The sequence below is a fragment of the Balaenoptera borealis genome (assembly GCF_965194805.1).
Source record: "Balaenoptera borealis genome assembly, chromosome: 16".
In the NCBI taxonomy this organism is placed as follows: Eukaryota; Metazoa; Chordata; class Mammalia; order Artiodactyla; family Balaenopteridae; genus Balaenoptera; species Balaenoptera borealis.
In genome coordinates this window covers 82,370,060-82,393,969 of record NC_138872.1, presented here as the reverse complement: position 1 = coordinate 82,393,969, position 23,910 = coordinate 82,370,060, and the positions used below count along the sequence as shown (strand labels likewise).

The 23,910-nt window shown below is 42.8% G+C and overlaps 2 protein-coding genes across 3 annotated transcripts in view; both read left to right on the top strand.

Moving 5' to 3' along the window:
* LOC309613879 (cytochrome P450 3A24-like) overlaps positions 1-10,243 on the top strand; it is a 43,106-nt gene extending 32,863 nt beyond the window's left edge. For both annotated transcript variants that reach the window (XM_082361386.1, XM_082361387.1), the window contains 2 exons: positions 6,868-7,030; positions 9,704-10,243. In XM_082361386.1, coding sequence (XP_082217512.1) covers positions 6,868-7,030; positions 9,704-9,799 — 259 coding nt within the window. In that variant the 3' untranslated portion in view covers positions 9,800-10,243. The remainder of the gene's footprint in view (positions 1-6,867; positions 7,031-9,703) is intronic.
* Positions 10,244-10,331: 88 nt separating this feature from the next.
* Positions 10,332-23,910, top strand: part of LOC309613880 (cytochrome P450 3A29-like) — a 51,859-nt gene continuing 38,280 nt past the window's right edge. The window contains exon 1 of the mRNA XM_082361388.1: positions 10,332-23,555. Coding sequence (XP_082217514.1) covers positions 23,485-23,555 — 71 coding nt within the window. The 5' untranslated portion in view covers positions 10,332-23,484. The remainder of the gene's footprint in view (positions 23,556-23,910) is intronic.

Genomic DNA, 23,910 nt, shown 5'->3' with positions numbered 1-23,910 from the left:
CCCCTAGGTTCTTCATAACCTTTTTTTTTTTTTTTAGATTCCATATATATGTGTTAGCATACGGTATTTGTTTTTCTCTTTCTGACTTACTTCACTCTGTATGACAGACTCTAGGTCCATCCCCCTCACTACAAATAACTCAATCTCGTTTCTTTTTATGACTGAGTAGTATTCCATTGTATATATGTGCCACATCTTCTTTATCCATTCATCTATTGATGGACGCTTAGGTTGATTCCATGTCCTGGCTATTGTAAATAGAGCTGCAATGAACATTGTGGTACCTGACTCCTTTTGAATTACGGTTTTCTCAGGGTATATGCCCAGTAGTGGGATTGCTGGGTCATATGGGAGTTCTATTTTTAGTTTTTTAAGGAACGTCCATACTGTTCTCCATAGTGGCTGTATCAATTTACTTCCCACCAACAGTGCAAGAGGGTTCCCTTTTCTCCACACCCTCTCCAGCATTTACTGTTTGTAGATTTTTTGATGATGGCCATTCTCACTGGTGTGAGGTGATACCTCATTGTAGTTTTGATTTGCATTTCTCTAATGGTTAGTGATGTTGAGCATTCTTTCATGTGTTTGTTGGCAATCTGTATATCTTCTTTGGAGAAATGTCTATTTAGGTCTTCTGCCCATTTTTGGATTGGGTTTTTTGGTTTTTTGCTATTGAGCTACATGAGCTGCTTGTAAATTTTGGAGATTAATCCTTTGTCAGTTGCTTCATTTGCAAATATTTTCTCCCATTCTGAGGATTGTCTTTTTGTCTTGTTTATAGTTTCCTTTGCTGTGCAAAAGCTTTGAAGTTTCATTAGGTCCCATTTGTTTATTTTTGTTTTTATTTCCATTTCTCTAGGAGGTGGGTCAAAAAGGATCTTGCTGTGATTGATGTCATAGAGTGTTCTGCCTATGTTTTCCTCTAAGAGTTTGATGGTGTCAGGCCTTACATTTAGGTCTTTAATCCATTTTGAGTTTATTTTTGTGTATGGTGTTAGGGAGTGTTCTAATCTCATTCTTTTACATGTGGCTGTCCAGTTTTCCCAGCACCACTTATTGAAGAGACTGTCTTTTCTCCATTGTATATCCTTGCCTCCTTTGTCATAGTTGACCATAGGTGCGTGGGTTTATCTCTGGGCTTTCTATCTTGTTCCATTGATCTATATTTCTGTTTTTGTGCCAGTACCATATTTTCTTGATTACTGTAGCTTTGTAGTATACTCTGAAGTCAGGGAGTCTGATTCCTCCAGCTCCATTTTTCTTTCTCAAGATTGCTTTGGCTATTTGGGGTCTTTTGTATTTCCATACAAATTGTGAAAATTTTTATTCTAGTTCTGTGAACAATGCCATTGGTAGTTTGATAGGGATTGCACTGAATCTGTAGATTGCTTTGGGTAGTATAGTCATTTTCACAGTGTTGATTCTACCAATCCAAGAACATGGTATATCTCTCCATCTGTTTGTATCAGCTTTAATTTCTTTCATCCATGTCTTATAGTTTTCTGCATACAGGTCTTTTGTCTCCTTAGGTAGGTTTATTCCTAGGTATTTTATTCTTTTTGTTGCACTGGTAACTGGGAGTGTTTCCTTAATTTCTCTTTCAGATTTTTCATCATTAGTGTATAGGAATGCAAGAGATTTCTGTGCATTAATTTTGTATCCTGCAACTTTACCAAATTCATTGATTAGCTCTAGTAGTTTTCTGGTAAAGTCTTTAGGATTGTCTATGTATAGTATCATGTCATCTGCAAACAGTGACAGCTTTACTTCTTCTTTTCCGATTTGGACTCCTTTTATTTCTTTTTCTTCTCTGATTGCTGTGGCTAAAACTTCCAAAACCATGTTGAATAATAGTGGTGAGAGTGGGCAACCTTGTCTTGTTCCTGATCTTAGTGGAAATGGTTTCAGTTTTTCACCATTGAGAATGACGTTGGCTGTGGGTTTGTCATATATGGCCTTTATTATGTTGAGGTAAGTTCCCTCTCTGCTTACCTTCTGGAGGGTTTTTATCATAAACGGGTGTTGAATTTTGTCAAAAGCTTTTTCTGCATCTATTGAGATGATCATATGGTTTTCATCCTTCAATTTGTTAATATGGTGTATCACATTGATTGATTTGCATATATTGAAGAATCCTTGCATTCCTGAGATAAACCCACTTGATCATGGTGTATGATCCTTTTAATGTGCTGTTGGATTCTGTTTGCTAGTATTTTGTTGAGCATTTTTGCATCTATGTTCATCAGTGATATTGGCCTATAGTTTTCTTTCTTTGTGACATCTTTGTCTGGTTTTGGTATCAGGGTGATGGTGGCCTTGTAGAATGAGTTTGGGAGTGATCCTCCCTCAGCTATATTTTGGAAGAGTTTGAGAAGGATAGGTGTTAGCTCTTCTCTAAATGTTTGATAGAATTCACCTGTGAAGCCATCTGGTCCTGGGCTTTTGTTTGTTGGAAGATTTTTTTTTTTTTTTTTTTTTTATGTCTGTGTTGGGTCTTCGCTTCTGTGCGAGGGCTTTCTCTAGTTGCGGCAAGTGGGGGCCACTCCTCATCGCAGTGCGCGGGCCTCTCACTATCGCGACCTCTCTTGTTGCAGAGCACAGGCTCCAGACGCGCAGGCTCAGCAATTGTGGCTCATGGGCCTAGTCGCTCCACGGCATGTGGGATCTTCCCAGACCAGGGCTCGAACCCGTGTCCCCTGCATTGGTAGGCAGATTCTCAACCACTGCGCCACCAGGGAAGCCCTGTTGGAAGATTTTTAATCACAGTCTCAATTTCAGTGCTTGTGATTGGTATGTTTATATTTTCTATTTCTTCCTGGTTCAGTCTTGGAAAGTTGTGCTTTTCTAAGAATTTGTCCATTTCTTCCAGGTTGTCCATTTTATTGGCATATAGTTGCTTGTAGTAATCTCTCATGATCCTTTGTATTTCTGCAGTGTCAGTTGTTACTTCTCCTTTTTCATTTCTAATTCTATTGATTTGAGTCTTCTCCCTCTTTTTCTTGATGACTCTGGCTAATGGTTTATCAAATTTGTTTATCTTTTCAAAGAACCAGCTTTTAGTTTTATTGGTCTTTGCTATTGTATCCTTCATCTCTTTTTCATTTATTTCTGATCTGATCTTTATGATTTCTTTCCTTCTGCTAACTTTGGGGTTTTTGTGTTCTTCTTTCTCTAATTGCTTTAGGTGTAAGGTTAGGTTGTTTATTTGAGATGTTTCTTGTTTCTTGAGGTAGGCTTGTATAGCTATAAACTTCCCTCTTAAAACTGCTTTTGCTGCATCCCATAGGTTTTGGGTCGTCATGTTTTCATTGTCATTTGTTTCTAGGTATTTTTTGATTTCCTCTTTGATTTCTTCTGTGATCTCTTGGTTATTAAGTAGTGTATTATTTAGCCTCCATGTGTTTGTGTTTTTTACAGATGTTTTCCTGTAATTGATATCTAGTCTTATAGTGTTGTGGTCAGAAAAGATACTTGATACAATTTCAATTTTCTTAAATTTACCAAGGCTTGATTTGTGACCCAAGATATGATCTATCCTGGAGAATGTTCCATGAGCACTTGAGAAGAAAGTGTATTCTGTTGTTTTTGGATGGAATGTCCTATAAATTTCAATTAAGTCCATCTTGTTTAATGTATCATTTAAAGCTTGTGTTTCCTTATTTATTTTCATTTTGGATGATCTGTCCATTGGTGAAAGTGGGGTGTTAAAGTCCCCTACTCTGATTGTGTTATTGTTGATTTCCCCTTTTATGGCTGTTAGCATTTGCCTTATGTATTGAGGTGCTCCTATGTTGGGTGCATAAATATTTACAATTGTTATATCTTCTTCTTGGATTGATCCCTTGATCATTATGTAGTGTCCTTCTTTGTCTCTTGTAATAGTCTTTATTTTAAAGTCTATTTTGTCTAATATGAGAATTGCTACTCCAGCTTTCTTTTGATTTCCACTTGCATGGAATATCTTTTTCCATCCCCTGACTTTCAGTCTGTATGTATCCCTAGGTCTGAAATGGGTCTCTTGTAGACAGCATATATATGGTTCTTGTTTTTGTATCCATTCAGCCAGTCTATGTCTTTTGGTTGGAGCATTTAATCCATTTACATTTAAGGTAATTATCAATATGTATGTTCCTATTACCATTTTCTTAATTGTTTTTGGTTTGTTATTGTAGGTCTTTTCCTTCTCTTGTGTTTCCTGCCTGGAGAAGTTCCTTTAGCATTTGTTGTAAAGCTGGTTTTGTGGTGCTGAATTCTCTTAGCTTTTGCTTGTCTGTAAAGGTTTTCATTTCTCCATCGAATCTGAATGAGATCTTTGCTGGGTAGAGTAATCTTGGCTGTAGGTTTTTCCCTTTCATCACTTTAAATATGTCCTGCCACTCCCTTCTGGTTTGCAGAGTTTCTGCTGAAAGATCAACTGTTAACCTTATGGGGATTCCCTTGTATGTTATGTGTTGTGTTTCCATTGCTGCTTTTAATATTTTTTCTTTGTATTTAATTTTTGATAGTTTGATTAATATATGTCTTGGCGTGTTTCTCCTTGGATTTATCCTATATGGGACTCTCTGTGCTTCCTGGACTTGATTAACTATTTCCTTTCCCATATTAGGGAAGTTTTTGACTATAATCTCTTCAAATATTTTCTCAGTCTCTTTCTTTTTCTCTTCTTCTTCTGGGACCCCTATAATTCGAATGTTGGTGTGTTTAATGTTATCCCAGAGATCTCTGAGACTGTTCTCAATTCTTTTCATTCTTTTTTCTTTATTCTGCTCTGCAGTAGTTATTTCCACTATTTTATCTTCCAGGTCACTTATCCGTTCTTCTGCCTCAGTTATTCTGCTATTGATTCCTTCTAGAGAATTTTTAATTTCATTTATTGTGTTGTTCATCATTGTTTGTTTGCTCTTTAGGTCTTCTAGGTCCTTGTTAAACGTTTCCTGTATTTTCTCCATTCTATTTCCAAGATTTTGGATCATCTTTACTGTCATTACTCGAATTATTTTTCAGGTAGACTGCCTATTTCCTCTTCATTTGTTTGGTCTGGTGGGTTTTTACCTTGCTCCTTCATCTGCTGTGTGTTTCTCTGTCTTCTCATTTTGCTTAACTTACTTTGTTTGGGGTCTCCTTTTTGCAGGCTGCAGGTTCATAGTTCCCGCTGTTTTTGGTGTCTGCCCCCAGTGGCTATGGTTGGTTCAGTGGGTTGTGTAGGCTTCCTGGTGGAGGGGACTAGTGCCTGTGTTCTGCTGGATGAGGCTGGATCTTGTCTTTCTGGTGGGCAGGACTGCATCTGATGGTGTGTTTTGGGGTGTCTGTGACCTTATTATGATTTTAGGCAGCCTCTCTGCTAATGGATGGGGTTGTGTTCCTGTGTTGCTAGTTGTTTGGCATAGGGTGTCCAGGACTGTAGCTTGCTGGTCGTTGAGTGGAGCTGGGTCTTAGTGTTGAGATGGCAATCTCTGGGAGAGCTTTCGCCGTTTGATATTATGTGGAGCCGGGAGGTCTCTGGTGGACCAGTGTCCTGAACTCGGCCCTCCCACCTCAGAGACACAGGCCTGACACCCGTCCGGAGCACCAAGACCCTGTCAGCCACACGGAATTATCAAGATAGTGGTCACTGGCAAGTGAAACCACAAGCGAAGAGGCCCGTGCTATGCCTGGTCCTGCTGAGCAATTTTCAGACTTCAGCTCATTCTGGCAAGAGGGCGACTGGGTCAGCGAGGCAGGGTGGGGTCCGTGAGGCGGGCGGCGCTCAGCTGGTGCGTGGCCTGAGGGGGCCGGTCGAAGCCCTCGGGGAAGGCCAACGGCAGCCCAGCCTCTGGCCTCCTGCAGCTGTGGCCTCTTAGGGGTCTCCCTCCCGGCGTCAACTGGCTCTCACTCCTGCTTTGGCGGCTGTGCCTTTACCCTGAGCTTCTTCACTAGGCGAGCACTCCCTGAGGTGACACGCAAAAAGCGCGGGCCCAGCTGAAGCGCGAGAAATGGGGGCGGAGCCACCTGAAATACTTTCAATGTACCTGTATGTGCACATTCCCTGCTTAACAACCATCAGCCCATGTCTCTGTCCCATCCACATGCCACTGCTGCCCTTCTCCATGTTATTTTAAGTCACATTGTCTGTAAATATTACAAAATGTTTTGCAAAATAGGGCCTCTTTAAAATATACATAACTGCAACGCCATTATCACTTTCCCCAAATATACATTTTTTCCTTGACATATTCAAATATCGAGGAGTCAAATTTGAATAGAACAGATGTCTAACCATCAAGGAATTTATAGGCTAGTGGAACAGATAGACAAGGAAATCAGTGATTATTCTGGAGTAGAGTCATATGCCCATGTACATATTCTGACCTAAGCATCCCCTGTGTGTGGGAGAGAAAGACAGAGAGACAGACAGAGAATGACACAAGGGAATTGGAAGGGAAAGGAGAGGAAAACAATTGAAAAATAACAATTTAAATACTCAGAAACGTTTCTCCAGCTTCCTTCCCCCATGAGCACGTGACCAACATAAGTGTGTGTGGAGATGGGAACCCATGTTTCCTTCAGTCAGTCTCATTTCCTAACTGCCATTCAGAGTGTGAACATCTCACCACCCTGAATGTAATTTTAGTGTTTAAAGATAAATTTTCTTTAAACAGCATTTATCTCATCTCCTCAACAGGACTGAAAGCTCCTGTAGAGTCAGGGGAATGGGAAGGACCTGGAACTTTCCATTCTCACACATAATAACCACAGCAGGATTCAATGACTAGACCACACAGATATCTCTTATGCTACTGGTCCAAGAGTTAAGTTAAAACCTCAGATCTGGAGCTCTTGTGGTTTTTCTCTTTCATTAACTTGTTTCATCTACTTTTATGATTACAGGTTCAGTAAGAAGAACAAGGACAGCATAAATCCTTACACATACCTGCCTTTTGGAACTGGACCCCGAAACTGCATTGGCATGAGATTTGTTATCATGAACATGAAACTTGCTCTCGTCAGAATCCTCCAGAACTTCTCCTTCAAACCTTGTAAAGAAACACAGGTCAGTAGTTAATTTTCTGCATGAATAACATTTTATTGGGAGTTTTTTTTTTTTTTAACTGATGGGTCTCTATATATCTAAGCATGTTATCAATTCAAAGAATAATTTATTCTATTAGCCAGAGAATCTGTTTGGAGCCATCTGAAATCTTTAATTGTCAATCATCCATGGAGGGCTAAGTCTGTGGCTTTATAAAGCCCCAACTATAAAGGTCATCTAGAGTCAATGCAGTTAGCATGAGATGATTATACACAGTGCAATGAACTTCAGAAACATCTTAAACTTGGTTTCAAGTCCACCGGAATGCAGGGAAGTGTGTGCACAGTCATGAGAGCACACACTGAACAGTCATGGCTTTTCAGTGATGCTCTTCCCCACCAGAACTTACAGAAGCTCTCCTGACAGCGGTTCTCAGCCTCTGCTTGTATAATGAAATTGATGGGGAGCTTTAAAAAAGCCTTGATGCCTAAGTCATCTCAGACTTTCTAAAATAATTCACCCGGAGTGTGGCATTCAAAGCGGCCCCACTGATTCTCCTGTGCAGCCACAGTGAGAACCCCTGATGGAAAGCATTTCTGCCAGATGTGAAGGACTTCCACAGCCCCCTCACCTTCCAGGGGTCCTGCTGCCATCAAGATGGGCTCCCTTTACATTCTAATAATAACTCTGTGTGCTCTTCCCCGCCCCCATTCTATTCTTCCCCCTTCAAGTTCTAGTTCAATCCCGAGCCCCTCCCTGGAGCCTTCCCCACCCAGTCCAGAGCCCACTCTCCCCTCTGCTCTGTTATCAGTTCCCACAGGCTGGCATCATGGATCCTACCACCTAACTTAACACTTTGTCATGGAACCATCCAGTTTGGTTCTTATGTTTTCTTTGCCCCTAAGAATGCCCTTAACTCTAGCTCCTCATTTTATTCCTTTAATAAACTCCCAATGCTGCCTTGCCGTCTTCCGGTAAATGCTTGAAGAGTGACTTTCAGTTGATTTAGAGTTCTGGGACACAAATTATGTTCAGTTTGAACTTTTAAAATATAAAAAAATGACATGTAAGTGCATGCTTAGTGTGTGTGTGTCTATTTGTCTGCAGGGGAAATATATGTATGTCATATGAAATTTTAAAATACAAGGTGCTACATATATAGAAAGCTCTGGAATCTCTCCTCTGAGGAGCACAAAGAACAGTTGCCATTGTTCATTCATATCAAGCACGGCCCTGTACTAAGGCTTATTTCTAGGAGTCACACATTTAGTAAGCAGCTGCCCCACTTGAGTAGGCTTTCTCAGGGAAGGGGAGGATAGAGACGGTTTCCGTTTTACTTGTGGGCATCTGTGTGACCGTCCTGTAGGTGTGTACAGACAGGGGACTCAGCCCTGAGAGAAAGGGGGCCTCTGGCACACCTGGGAAGGGCAGATGCTCCCTGAAGCTCCACCCAGGCATCCACAGGCTGGGGCTTCTCCCTCCACGACAATTTGCTTGCCCTTCAGTCAACTGAGATGAGAAGGTCGCTGTTGGTTCCCCCAACTCTGAAGGAGTGACTGGGTGAGAAAGGGGCTAAAAGTCTCAGACCAAACACTGTGGTCATCAGAAGTTCACCATTTGCACTACACTTGGAGCCAGGAGGTGTTAAGAAACAGACATAATGCTTCACAACGACCTCTTCCCATCATGAAACTGGGTGGATTCTACTGGGAGAGGTGATTGGACGCTTTAGAAGTTGAGGAATGTGCTTACAATTAAAATTGTAATACCTACTCAGGATTACCTTGTAAGTTCCAACATACACAAAATTACCTCTATATCCATTTCCGAGAAATTTTGCCATAATGCCGAATAATCTGATATGTTTTTAAAACTCAGTATTTTTGCTTAAAATTTAAATCAATAAAGAACACAGGCCAACCTGATTTTGTATCAAGCCTGGTACAGAATAGGTGCTCAATAGATACTTTGCAGAATGAATGATGGATGAATTCTTTCACTATCCCTCTTGACACAGCTTATAGAATAAATATAAAGAATCAAAGATAGGTAGGGAGAATTGAATGAAGGTGTGCAAAAGGTACAAACTTCCAGTTATAAATAAGTACTAGGGCTATAATGCAAAACATGATGACTATTGTTAGTATTTCTGTATGGTATAAGAGAGTAGGTCCTAAGAGTTCTCACAAAGGGAGAATAATATTTATTTCTTTCTCTTTTCCTTTCCTATCTATATGGGATGATGAATGTTAACAAAACTGTGGTAATAATTTTATGATATATGTAAGTCAAATCATTATGCTGTACACCTTAAATTTATGCACTGCTGTAAGTCAACTATATTGCAATAAAAATGGAAGTTAAAGTCTGATAGGACATGATAAGGGAATACTGTGAACAACTGTATTCCCATATGTTTTATAATATACGTTAAATAGGCCAATTCTCTGAAAGACACAGACTATTAACATTCAATCAAGAAAATATAGACATCCTGGCTGTCCCTATATCTGTCCCTCTATCTATCAAACATATTGAATCAGTAGTTTAAAAAAATCAAATATACATGATGCTAAAAGTAGCTTTTACATGTTTGTAAAGCATTATTGTCCATAATGTATCTCGTCTACTTTGCTTTTTTTTGTTGGTGGCGCTCCATTAATCGGTTCTCATGTGTTTGTTTAAATGTTGCAGATCCCCCTGAAATTGCTCACTCAAGGACTTACGCAAGTGGAAAAACCTGTTGTCCTAAAGGTTGTGTCAAGAGATGCGACCATAAGTGGAGCCTGACTTTCTCGAAGGACGTGGGCTTTGATCTTCAAGGAAGCTGTATCTGAGAACACCTGAGACTTTACTTACTTTGTGATAAAACCATTAAATGAAGATGGGCTTCACCTACTGCCCTTGATGGATGACTAGGTATTCTGCCCAATCATTTAGCTTTCTCATTGTCTATGTGGAGTGTTATATATTGTGTCATATAAAGGAGGTGACAAGTAAGTGCCGGATACTCAACTTCATGGGTTCTCCTAGGACCATCTCCATCCACCTCCAGTTAGTACCATCTACTCCTCCTGAGCACTGATCAGAACGAAAATTTCTCAACAAACTCTAATGAAAATAAGAATGACTGTGGTGACTGAAGTAGTGACATTTATCTCACAGATTTTATTTTGAATATTCTAAATTAAATATTATATTGAGCAAGTCAATAAATACCTCTTTACAAAAGTATTATCTGATGCCTTTGTGCACATTAGGGGGAATGTATACAGCAGAATCAGAGAGATTCAGGGACTAAATGCTTTTGACCATCACAATCCCTGGTGGGTGGGGCCTTTTAAAAACCCCAGGTTGACATATTAAATAGGTAAGAGTTCATTGACTGTGACTTTGCCCAGTGCTTAGAAATCTGCCTTTTAAATCTACCTTTATAGTTTAAATCTACCTTTTTTGGAGCACATATGTTTTCTTTCTTTCTTTTTTTAAAATTAATTAATTAATTTATTTATTTATTTATTTTTGGTTGCGTTCGGTCTTCTTTGCTGCGCACAGGCTTTCTCTAGTAGCGGCGAGTGGGAGCTACTCTCCATTGTAGTGTGCAGGCTTCTCATTGCATTGGCTTCTCTTGTTGCAGAGCACGGGCTCTAGGTGTACGGGCTTCAGTAGTTGCAGAACGCAGGCTCAGTAGTTGTGGCTTGTGGGCTCTAGAGCACAGGCTCAGTAGTTGTGGAGCACGGGCTTAGTTGCTCCGTGGCATGTGGGATCTTCCCGGACCCAGGGCTCAAACCCATGTCCCCTGCATTGGCAGGCGGGTTCTTAACCACTGCACCACCAGGGAAGTCCCGGAGCACGTATATTTTCATACCTCTTTGTATTCCATCCTCGACTCCCAACTGTCTTAATGCAATGAACGTGGAATAAAGGTGGCTGATTGGTCAGTTGATTGGGCAGAAAGGCTACAAGCACTGGTCAGTTTCATTTGGTATCAGAAGCGGCACAGGGCTCTTCCTTTCCCTTTTCTGCCCCTTCCCTCCCTTTTCCTTCCCCTGCCTTGCCCTCCTGGATAATCCAGCCCTAAACCAGTAAGTGGGACACAGAAGGTGGGCAGCTCACACTGCAGGGCGGGAGCAGAGAAGGGGGCACAGTGACTCCAAGTCAGAGACAAAGTAGGGAATAGAGGGTGTCCACAGGGATGGCAGCCCGGCATGGGTGTGGGAACCCAAAATAACCCACTCATAGGGGTGGCCTGTAACAGCAGCCAGAGCCTAACTAGGGTGTGGAGAACCCAAGTAGGGTAAGGGGAGGGGGCATCATGAGTGGAAAGGGATGGATCATGGATTGGGTACATAAAGGAGAGGTGATCAAGTAAGTAAATATATAAAGGATGGTGGAAGGCAGAATTCTCACTGTTGGAGAAGAGAGTCACTGATTCAGAGAGGGATAAAACCAGAATAAACCCCGTGGAGTCAGTGATTGAAACTGAATGTATCAGTGTAAATCCATGCTTTGCTTTTCTTTTTTTTAAACTTTTAATTTTATATTGGAGTATAGCTGATCAACAATGTTGTGAGGGCTTCCCTGGTGACGCAGTGGTTAAGAATCCATCTGCCAATGCAAGGGGAATGGGTTCGAGCCCTGGTCCGGGAAGATCCCACATGCCGCGAGGCAACTGAGCCTGTGCGCCACAACTACTGAGCCTGAGCTCTAGCGCCCGCAAGCCACAACTACTGAAGCCCGCGCACCTAGACCCCGGGCTCTGCAACAAGAGAAGCCACCACAATGAGAAGCCCACACACAGCAACGAAGAGTAGCCCCCGCTCACCGCAACTATAGAAAGCCCATGCAGCAATGAAAACCCAAGGCAGCCAAAAATTAAAAATAATAATAATTAAGTAAATAAATTTATAAAAACAAAACAAAACAAAACAAAACAATGTTGTGATAGTTTCAGGTGCACAACAAAGGGACTCAGCCATATATATAAAGTATCCATTCTCCCCCAAACTCCCCTCCCATCCAGGCTGCCACATAACATTGAGCAGAGTTCCCTGTGCTATACAGTAGGTCCTTGTTTGTTATCCATTTTAAACATAGCAGTGTGTACATGTCAATCCCAAACTCCCTGACTATCCCCCCGCTCTGTAATGATAAGCTTGTTCTCTAAGTCTGTGAGTCTGTTTCTGTTTTATAAATAGGTTCATTTGTATCATTTCTTTTTAGAGTCTGCATATAAGGGTTATCATACGATATTTCTCTTTCTCTGTCTGACTTAATTCACTCAGTATGACAATCTCTAGGCCCATCCATGTTGCTGCAAATGGCATTATTTCATTCTTTTTAATGACTGAGTAATATTCCATTGTATATATGTACCACATCTTTTTTATCCATTCCTCTGTCGATGGACATAGGTTGCTTCCATGTCCTGGCTATCGTAAATAGTTCTGCAATGAGCACTGGGGTGTATGTATCATTTTGGGCCATGTTTTTCTCCAGATATATGCCTAGAAGTGGGATTGCAGGGTCATATTAAATCCATGCTTTTCTATGTAGATAGATGATAGCAGGCTGGATGATATAGACAGATGATAGATAGATAGATGATAGATAGACATGACAGAGAGAGAGATACAGATATAGATAGATAGGTATGTGTGTGTGTTTGTGTAGCTACAAAAACACATAACACCTATTGCTTTCCACTGATATAGTGTAGAAACAGTAACACCCTAATAGCAATAAGCATACCTTGTGCCCAGATCTTGGATTATAAATATCATTTTCCACTGAAAGGAATTGGGCTCCTTAGAGAAATGGCTGATTCCAGGGCTGGGAAAGTACATGATGACGATGGACCGTCTTGGGCTAGAAAACAAGGAAATGTAAACATTGAGGGGGATGTGTCCAAAGGACCCAGAAGCCAGCCTGAGGGGCTTCCACTGCCCAAATCAGAGACCATTTGAGCATCATAATAAATAAGGATAGTAAGAGCTGTTAAGCCATTCAAGAAAATAGGAAAACATGAGTACATACAGATATATGTAAATAAATTAACGGATGAATTGCAATTTGAGGAGGAAACTTACATAGCTTCAAAGTAGTGCTGCTCAAAATACACATTAATTATAGAGCAGAAGGGGGTAACTTCAGAGTGGAGGAACCTGGCAGACACTCCTTTCCTCATCAGAGAGCAGCGTCAGGGATGGGGTGACTTGATCGTGCTTCACCTGATGGGACACAGTGAGAAGAACTCACCTCACCTGTGTGATATTCCTGCCAAGGAGGCAAACCTGAAAGAAATCCTGGAAAGCGTCAGACAAACCCAAGCGGAGGAAGATTCTCCTTCTCGTCTGTAACTGGTTTGGAATCTTCGAAAGAGTCAACGTCATGAAAACCAAAGATAGACTGAAAATGTTCCAGATGAAGGAGACTACAGAGAGGTAACGTCTAAACACAACTCGAGGGCTGGGTCCTTCTGCTACAAGGACCTTGTTGGGACAGGTGGGGAACTGGGGGCTCTGAGATTAGATGGCAGCGATGTGTCAGCATTAACTTCCTGACTTGGAGGTCATATTGTGGTCATGTAGAGATGTCGTCGTCTGTGGGAGACTCAGGGGGTGTGAAATATCAGGTTGACAACTTTGAGATGGGTCAGGAAAATGGTCTTTCAACAGACACTTCGGTAAGTTTGTGATTGTTTGTTTAGGGTGGGGGTCACAAGGGTACCTTTTGGCTTATACGGCTCTCCCCCTTTCTCACCTTAGTTTTCTTTGTCTTGTTTTTTTCTAAGGAGATAGCACTACACCGTGCCCGATGAGTGGCTCTGAAGCTGGAGCTCCTGAGCTTAAAATCCCAGGACCGTCCGTCCAGGACTGAGTGTAGACTAATCAGTGGCTTTGGGCAAATCAGACAGGCCCCTCCATTCCTTGCATTGCTTGGCCCACAAAGTTTGGGCTGAATTTCAGTGCTTCTGTGCCCCTCAGCTGAATGCCACTGTGCACACATTAGCTCGGGCTCAGCCGCTGTCTTAGGTCTGGTTCCCTAAAAGCAGGGCCTGAGGGCTCTGGCACAAATAGTTTACTGAGAGAGTGATCTCAGGGGAAGGGAATGAGGGGAGCTGGGTTGGCAAGGGGAAAAGCTGGGTGAAGATGTGGTCTCTGTGGAGACTGATTCCACAGGAAGCCTGAAAGAGATTTGTAATACAGAGTAGATCCCACTTGGAGGCACAGGCCAGCCTTTTGTACCCCATCATAGACTGGTCTTCTTATCCCCCAGGAGGCACAAGCTCCCAGGTGAAGTGGCTTCAATTTGGCCCCGGGAGATTCTCTAGAGAGCAGGGCAGCCTTTAATCAGTAGCAGCCAATACTCGCAGTAACTGGGGGAGGAACGTGCAGCTCAGGGTAAGGGATCTGGTAACTGCCTGGAGGTCCTGGCTGAATCTCATAAATACACCGTGTCTGTAAGGAGGGAATGAGCTCTCTTGATTCTTGTTGTTGTTGTTGTTTTCCCTTGGGATCTGTCTTTTCTCAGCCAACAATGGACTCAAGTTTGGAAACTTTTCAGAAACAATTTTTGCCCCAGGGTAGGAGGAGGAGAGTGGGAGGGACATCACCCCAGGGGGCTTTGAGGTCCTACAGAGGTGGGCCGAGGTGGGGCTGGAGGTCCTGCTTAGGGCCCTGAGCTCACACAGCTGGACAGACACCTCCAGCCCCAGTTAGAATCCAGGAAATAATGTCCTGAACATTTATGACTCAGTGGTTCCACACATACCAGGTGGTAAAAAGAGCCATTTATACACAATAAGGAGGAAATAAATGAAGAGTTCACGTTCAGCAAACTCCCAACATTTTAATGATTTTTCACTACAACTTGAGCTCAGGTCTCCTCCTCTTGCTGACAGAAGATACATTCCATAATTTGTGATTACGCTATAATTCTTGTCCTTTTTAGCCACTAGTTGAACAGTTTATGAACTCATAAGAGTGAACATCTCTAGAGGGTCTGCTGAGGGTCAGGTATCTGATGGACAAGGTCACATGTTCTCTTCACTCAAAGCCACCAGGAGGCCAACTTGCAGATCCAGGACCCAAGCCCTTCAGGTCACAGACCAGGGTCTGGTCTGATCTGGGCTCCTTTAGGAGGGAAAGACATAATTATTAATGCTCATTTTATAGATTAGGCAACTGAGGCTGAGAGGGTTTAAATAACTCACCCAGCCCCTGCATGTCAGTCACATTTTGTGGATCCCTACTAGCCAGCTGTCTACACAACAGAGAGCATAGGTGTCCCTGGAGTCCATAGAAAGCTAAGGGACCTCCTGGGGCAGGTTCCCATCCATACTCTTTCCTCCCCGTTTTCCCCCTCTATCCCTGGCAAATTCTTACAGATTCTTAACCATTTGGACGTTTTGATTTTGTGGTTACAAAAAGTCAAAATTTCAGAAATGTTACTGCATCACAGCCACTAGGACGCTATAAAAAATAAGGTAAAAAGCAAGTGTTGGTGAGAATGTGTAGAAATTGGACGGCTCATTCATTGCTGGTGGGGTTGTAAAGTGGTGCAACAATCATGGAAAATGTTTGGCCACTCCTCAGCAAGGTAAGCATAGAATTACCATATCACCCAGCAACTGCACTCCTGGGGAGAGAACAGAGAATTGGAAACAGTTTCTCAAAACCAGTACCTGTATCTTCATGTTCATTGCAGCAGTATCCACAAAAGCAAAAGGTTGGAAACAAGGAAAATCCATGGATGAATGGATAAACAAATGGTTGTATATGTTGTATACAATATGATGAAACAAACTTATTTTTAAGGCAAGACAAGAAAAAAATTTTCATACATTAAATTCCCTCTCTGCCGGGACTTCCCTGGTGGTCCAGTAATTAAGACTTTGCCTTCCAATGCAGTGGGTGTGGGTTAGATCCCTGCTGGGGAGCTAAGATCCCACATGCCTCGTGGCTAAAAAACCAAAACAGAAAACAGAAGCAATATTGTTACAAATTCAATAAAAACTTTAAAAATGGTCCACATCAAAAGAAAAAAAAAATCTTAAAAAAAAAAAATTCCCTCTCTGCCATTTGGGCCACGCTCCCCCTTTAGAGTGCATTGTGCATGTGCATTAACCAGACCTCCTTAGAAGACACAGGAATGCCTGCTTCATAGTCAAGAGCAATTTTCTCTGGTGCCAGCAAGATAACTCCTTAGAGATAACAATCCTTTTAATCTTGTGAGGGGTTGCAATGTGCAGATCTGGCTTGTGTAAACTGTCAGTATGTCATTTGATGTATAACCCTTTGACTCAAAAACTTACATAAATGTGCTTTGACCTCTAATGGTTGGAACGGTCCTCAAAGCTTTCTGAAAGATTGTCTCCCAGGTTATAATCCTCAGATTGGTGCGAATAAAATTTTCTATTTCTTTCTTAGATTGACTGTTTTTTTTTAAGGGCACTTTTAATTTTTATTTATTTATTTATTTGTTTATTTTTGGCTGCATTGGGTCTTCCTTGCTGCACTGGTGTTCTTTAGTTGCGGCGAGCGGGGGCTGCTCTTCCTTGCAGTGTGCAGGCTTCTCATTGCGGTGGCTTCTCTTGTTGCGGAGCATGGGCTCTAGGCGCGCAGGCTTCAGTAGTTGTGGCTCGCGGGCTCTACAGCGCAGGCTCAGTAGTTGTGGCACATGGGCTTAGTTGCTCCGCGGCATGTGGGATCTTCCGGACCAGGGCTCGAACCCGTGTCCCCTACATTGGCAGGCGGATTCTTAACCACTGCGCCACCAGGGAAGCCCTAGATTGACTATTAATTAATTTTTTCATAAACAAATAGAATAGTATTCAGCCATCAAAGGAGTGAAGTACTGATGCATGGTGCAAGAGGGGTGAACCTTGAAAACGTGAATGAAAGAATCCAGACACAAAAGGCCACATATTACATGAATCCATTTATATGAAACATCTAGAATAAACAAATCCATAAAGAGAGAATGTACGTTGGTGGTTATCAGGGCCTGGGAAGAGGAGAGTGGAGAGTATGTGCTTAATGGGCACAAATTTTATTTTGGTGTAATGGAAATATTTTGGAACTAGATAGCGGTGTCGGTAGCACAACATGATGAATGTGCTAAAGGATACTAAATTGTTCACTTTAAAATGGTTAATTTTGTGCCATATGAGTTTTACCTCAGTTAAAATGTTCAAATCCCAGGAATGTACCCTAACAAGTACAAGACAGGTCACTATGGTGCCTGCAAAGCCCAGTAGCTCTTTCCAGAGGCCTTGCATGCTCTCCAGCCCCCTGTTGACCAGACCAGGGTGGGACATCGACCCTAGAAGCAGAGGATCCCTATCTTGGCCTGGGATCTGATCACTCCTTTATTAGCAGTAAGAGAGTTGGCTTGATTTAGACCCTGTCTTTTTCAACCAAGAAATGAGAAGCATACTCAACAATGATAATGATGGTAAGATGGGCCACTCTCACATCCTGAAATGCCCTCTCCCCTTCTCTCCTTCTGGCCAAATGCATGAGGAGATGGGATCAAGACAAGTCTGAAGAAGCCACTCTTGGCCAGATGAAGAAGAGTCTTCAGATACTACCCTGAGGCACTTAGATTTTATCTTGGGGATGATGGGAGTGGTTGTAGGGATTTGAACCACAGAGGAAAGTTGCAAGCTCTGTGTTTTACCAGGCTCTGTCAGGTGGCTTAAGAAGGGAATTCCCTGGATGAGGCCAGCACACAGTCAAGCAAAACTTGTTAGGAAGTTACTGCAGCAATGAGGAGAGACCAATGCTTTTCCTTTCTTTTCCAACATACCCCAAGACCCTCGTTTTTTTCCTTCATCTTACACTTCCTGTTTCATTCATTCCCTTCCATATGGTTGTACGATATTTGCCTCTATTCTCTGATTCCTCTTTTACTCCTTTTCATCACTTTTTACTTTCTGCTCTCCTGGAAACCTAAATGATTCTGATTGTGACATGTCTGAACCATTTGCTACATCCTCTAACTGCTGACACCAAAAGTGCAGTGAATACCCAACTTAGTAATGGGTAGAAAGATGTGCATATCGTTTTTGTAGTCACAACCAGCTGTGCAGCATTTGGAACAAGAGTGGAAGCATGATGGGATGTGTGGAAGGAAATATTTATCCCATGGGAAGATGACATAACCTGCAAAGTTATTTCAGGAGGCCCCTTGAATCTAAGCAAACAAGCCATAGGCACAATTTTGAATCGCAAGATCTGGCTCTGTGATCTGTATTAATGGTTTAATTGCTTGGGCAGGACTTTTCTGAACCCTGAGCTTCTATTTTCACATCTGTCAAGTGGGAATTAAATAATCCCAATACTACTTATCTCACAGAGTTTTCATGACGATCAATTAAGAGAGACATGAAAGAACTTTATATGGTATACAGGGTGGTAGAGATGTTAGTGGCTAGTTTATCAGGAAAGAGACCCTCCAGGATGGAGTAGAAAGTGAACAGCCAGAGGAAGTCCTCCTCCTCCTCTTCCCTTTGCTGTGAAGTCTATGGAAGTGCTTCTGCTTCGGGGCATGGGGGAGGGGCTTTCTCTATGGTGCAATGTGTGTGGGTCTGAAAAAATATTCTCCTACCTCACCCCAGCTCTCATCGATGGGCTTGCAAGGGGACGTCACCTTGTCTCTGGTTTGGGGCAGAGCACTGGTCACCACCCTCTTGGAAGATCCGGGTTTTAGTGATAGCCTCCCATTAAATTCTTGGACAAGGCTGAGCCTGGTTTAATTTAAGACCTTGGGCTCTAAAGCTAGATAAATTTGAATCCCAACTCTGTGAGTAATTAGTGATGTATCCTTGAGTGGTCACTTCACCTTTCTGTGTCCCAGCTTGCTCATTTGTAAAAGAGAGATCATAACAACACCTACCTCATGGGCTTGTCGGGGGAATTGAATCACTTAATGAAGCCTGAGTACTTATAACAAGAATTGTTAGCTTTCCTTGCCTGAGGTTAGGTCTTGCTCTATGCGTGCGTGTGGTGTGGTGTGGTGTGTGTGTGTGTGTGTGTGTGTGTGTGTGTGTGTGTGGTGTGTGTGCCCCTCTCTGCAGCCCCAGTTGAGAAACCACTCTAGAATTTAGAGCTCAAGACCTAAATGGTTGGTTGTGTTCTCCCAGGTCCATCCTATTCCGTCTTGGCTCTCCATCTTGCTCTCAAGAACCCTTGGTTCCTGCCTGGGCTGGGGGACTTGGGGACCCTCAATGACATATAAGGGAAGAAGAATAATGGAGGGAATGTTTAGAAAATCCTCCACAGTCACAGAGGCTGAGAGAGGCAGGCAGTGAAGGGACCACGTGGTTGAAATAAGGTCCTTTTAGATGAATTCTGGTCAATTTCCATCACGGACAGATGAGGAAACAGGCCCAGGGATGCCCAAGGTCACACACTCCCAATGCATCAAGTCCTGCTTATTCTGTTGCCTTCATATCTTTCAAGGAGAACAGAGTTTAAGGAAAGAAAGAAAAAACTATATCAATGGTAAGGGAGCTTAAGTAAGGGGTTCTTCTACTTCATAATACATGTCCTCATATGTAACTCAATATTTATTTGAGAAGTTATTTGTTTATGTCTCTCTCCCCTTTAAGTGTAGGTTTCACGAGAGCAAAGATTTTGACTTTTTTATAATCAGGGCTTGGCATGTGGCCTGAACACAGCAGGCATGGATCCCAACCAACATACAGTGACACTGGGGTGAGGTGCCCACCTCCTCTAAGGCCAGGACAGAATGTCCTGTCACTATCTCCCCACCCTTGATACTAGGAGACCCTGAAAAGTTGTCTACTCACCTCCCCAAGCCACCAAAACTTAGCTATCACCTGTTACCCTGAAATGGCATGCTCAAGTTTTGCCCTACTGAGAAGAATGAGGGCGTGGGAGAGCAGAGATATAATACAAACACATAATCTTGCTTTCATTGTTTGTACACTCCAGATTGTGACCTGTGAAATTTGAGTCTAACGCACAACTCACTCCAGAGCAACATTGCCTCCCCATACGGTGGGCAATTCTTTCAGCCAGTGGATATCAGGACAGGCTTCCCAGAAGAGGAGCCACCTGGGCAAACAATATAAAAGGACAGGAATAGCAGACTGACCGTGCCTCTTGCATCACTGAGTCCCTGACACCCTGTTCACCTATAAGTGAGCCTAACGCCTCCCTGAGTGTTATTTGATTTTCAACTCTGACTCATTGCTAAGGACTGAGAAGATAAGCCATTTAGAGTTGATGAAGACACTGTGTTTCTAAAACTTGTATAATTAGTTTACCCTGGCTGTACTATAACTACCTATTTGTCTCTGTCTTCAACCTGAATACTGTCTGGATTTTAGTCATATTTGTGCCCTAGGCATTGAGAAAAGAGATTTGAAAGTACATGACGAGCCCATTAGTACACAAACGACTAGATGAGAGACATGGGGTGTGGGGTGATCTTCAGGCACACATGTCTTCCTTCACAATCTTAGTATATACATCGCTTCCCGTTAGGTCTTCCTGGCTGTGAATGAAGGTGCACAAAGATCATGGCTTCTATTATTTCCCCTTGCAGAGCAAGGCCATTTGCATTGGTTAGGACGTGGTACAGGCTACATTTTATTCCCAGGAAATGACTAGCCTATCGCCAATGGGATAGATTCCAACCAGTTGGACTGGCCCTGAGGTGAATAGGGCAGGTGACGGTCATATAAGGCTTAGTGAGAAAATCATCATAGCCAACTATGTGTTTTGGAGGAAGATGAAATCATATAGTTTCTATAAAAGGTTTTGTTCCCAAGAAGAATAAGAAAGGCTGTGAGTTTAGTTGAGTGAATTAAGTTGTCAGTAGTTATCAGATGACACCCCAATCATCCCATGTGGAATGTATTTTATGTTCCTCTCAGTTGGGAACATAGAGAGGTTGATCCTACACACAAGACCCTAGTGTCCTCATGGCCTGCACCTGTCTCTGTTCCTGCTGAGGTGAGATAGAGTCCTTGGTTCTGGAGACCCGTGGGGGAGCTCCTGGGCAGGGGTAGCCATGGAGATAGGAGCCAGAATTGTAACCAAGTTGCTGCTGCAGCCTTGGGTCTCACTATTTCCCACAGTGACCCTTATCACGAAACAGCAAACATTGAATACTGGCATTTCAGTGCAGAAGACTTGCCAATCTATCTTCATGTTAGCTTACATATGACATGTTGCGATCAAAGCTGTTGGGAAGCCACTTGCAGTCCCTGAGCCTCAGTTTCTACATCTGTAAACTGGGGGTTGTATCACGACCCTACTTAACAGCGCCCAGAGAAGGTACTGAAAGAGGGCAGAAATGTATCAGAATTTCTGGGACTTTCTATCCTACTTTTCCTGGGGATCATCTTCCAGTTTCCCAGGTATGTCCTTTGTCAGTATTCAAGCTTGCAGCCACTTCCCTCCTTCACTACCTCTCTGTAGCGTTCCATGTTTTTTTTCAGAGATTCCAGAGGTATGTCACATACTAAGCATGGTTGTGTGTCTCACTCCCTCCACTTGGAAGCTGCTCTCAAGGAAGGAGACTGTATGGCTTCTAGCCCCCAGCCCAGCACAATACCTGCACCTGACATTCACCCACTTGACCTTGAATCAATGCACGAATGAATAGATGTATTCATGCATTTTACTTACCAGTGGCAGCTATGAATTTTAACAAGTGTCTCCTGGAGAAAGTCTGAACCCAAACTTGACAAGCTATGATGGTAGAAATTTCATGTTGTATGACATGTTCCCAAGGAAACAAAAGAGGGCAGGTAACATAGTTGGGACTTACTGCATTTGACCAATGAGACCTCCACCCTCTCAGGTTGTTGTCCAGGAGCCCTGGGGACTTTCAAGTCAGAGGGAGGGAAAGAGTTGGTGAAAGGTGGGTATCGCTTTCTGCAGAAGGACTTGAAGTGAGAAAGGATAAAGAGAGAAGGAAGTGCACAAGCACAGCTTCAATGTCTTGTGTTTCTGTTGAGTTTAAGAATCTTTGAGATTTTTTTTTTTACATAATTCATGGTTTCCCAGGCCAAGCAATCCCAGGACCTGGGTCAGAGTAATGGCAGCGAGGCCATGTAATTTCCAGACCCTCAATCCTCAGGTTTCTCTCATAAGGAATGGGGTGCGGGCTCACAGATGACACTGACCTCTAATATAAGCCTCCTCCTTGCCAGGTCCTCATACCTATTATAAATTCCCTACTTGTCAAAAAGCAGGAAGCCATTTGTTCTGAGCCCACTTTGCCCCATAGAAAAACCTCACACCATCTTTTTGGAGTCTTATGTACTGTGTGTGCCACATCACTGGTGGATAAAGAGGTGGGGCCCACTTGGCTATCAGGCTGCTTTCTCCTCTTTACACCCATTGATCTTGGACTTGCAGCCTCTCCAGAGACAGGGGGCCATTCTTTGGTCTAGAATCTGTCTAACTTGCTGTCTATTGCAGGATCCTCTGAGGGCAGGGCAGGAATCAGCCTGAATCAATACTCCTTAGTGTGCCATCACCATCCCCTCCATGTCCTGTCTCTCCCTCAGGAGCCCTCTTGTCAACAGAATCCTGGTGGATCATCCTGAACATGCAGGGATGGTGGCCGAGGTACAGCCAGGCTCTCTTGTTGTATTAATAATCCAGGAGGATGGTGTGGTCACCAAAGAGCCACTTGAAAAGGACATAGAGTGGCCCAGTGATCTTACCTCCACCAGCTCAAGTCCACCAAACTTTCTCATTCCCACTTGGCAGAGAGCACTCTCTTGGTTCCAGGGACATGATGGTGACGAATATCCAGACTGTGTGCAAGCTCTCAATCTGGTGGGGGAACTAGGCAAGGAATCCAACAATGGTGATGGACATATTAGAATTGTGTGCAGAGGACAGAAGTTTGCCAGTTGAAGAAGAGGTTATATCTGTTCAAGGAAGTTGGTTAGGAAAGTCTCTAAAACAGTGGGTTCTGTCTGAGCTGGGATTTGAAGGATGAACAGGAGACTTATAGAGGAAATAAGGACATTTCTAGGCAGAGGAAACTGCATGGGTAAAGATCTGTAGACCTAGCTTGTTGGAAGAATTTCAGGTATTTTAAAGCGTGGGCAGTTATGGAGACAGGGGTAGTTTAGAGGAGATATGGTCAGTGGCTTTATGTGAGTTTCTGTAATGGTTGGGCTTACTGATAACACTGAGTTGTTATTGAATTGTCACAGATATAAACTCAAGGGAGGTCAAACTGGAGTGTCCCTGATGCTTTGCCAACCATCAAGGCAGAGAGGGCTCATGCAGGTGGAGCACAGGTGGCCCTTCTATTGGCTGCATCTCCAGCTCCACCCCCTTCCCAGAACATAAACCTTCCAGCCTCACTGACTCTCCACTGGCCAGGAAGGGAAACTCCACACTCAAAGGCCTGCAAAGAATAGCACACACAGCTGAAAGGAAACTCAGAGGAGGGAAACTCAGAGGAAAGTGGCCATGGACCTAATCCCAAGCTTTTCCACGGAAACCTGGGTTCTCCTGGCTACCATCCTGGTGCTTCTCTATATGTGAGTAACTGTCCAGGCTTGTCTCCTCTGTAATCTTGGACTTGGGGTGCTAATCAGGTCTCCCTTTCCTTGTCTGTTTTGAAGATCCAAGTTAATGGAATGGAAGTTGCTAAAGTTTTGGGTACTACCAAAAAAAATTTTCCCCTTTCTACCTAGAATGAGAATCTCCAAATCATGGAAGAGTCAAGTAACTAATAAACATGATTAATTCCCTGGAAGATTCCTGCCTCAACTTCTCAGGAACACTCAAATTGGAAACATTTATCAAGTATTCATTCTAGGATTGGGACCGTGAAGACTTCAGCTGCTTTTATCTAATCATCATTACTTTTTGTGAGTCTCACAGTGCAGGTGG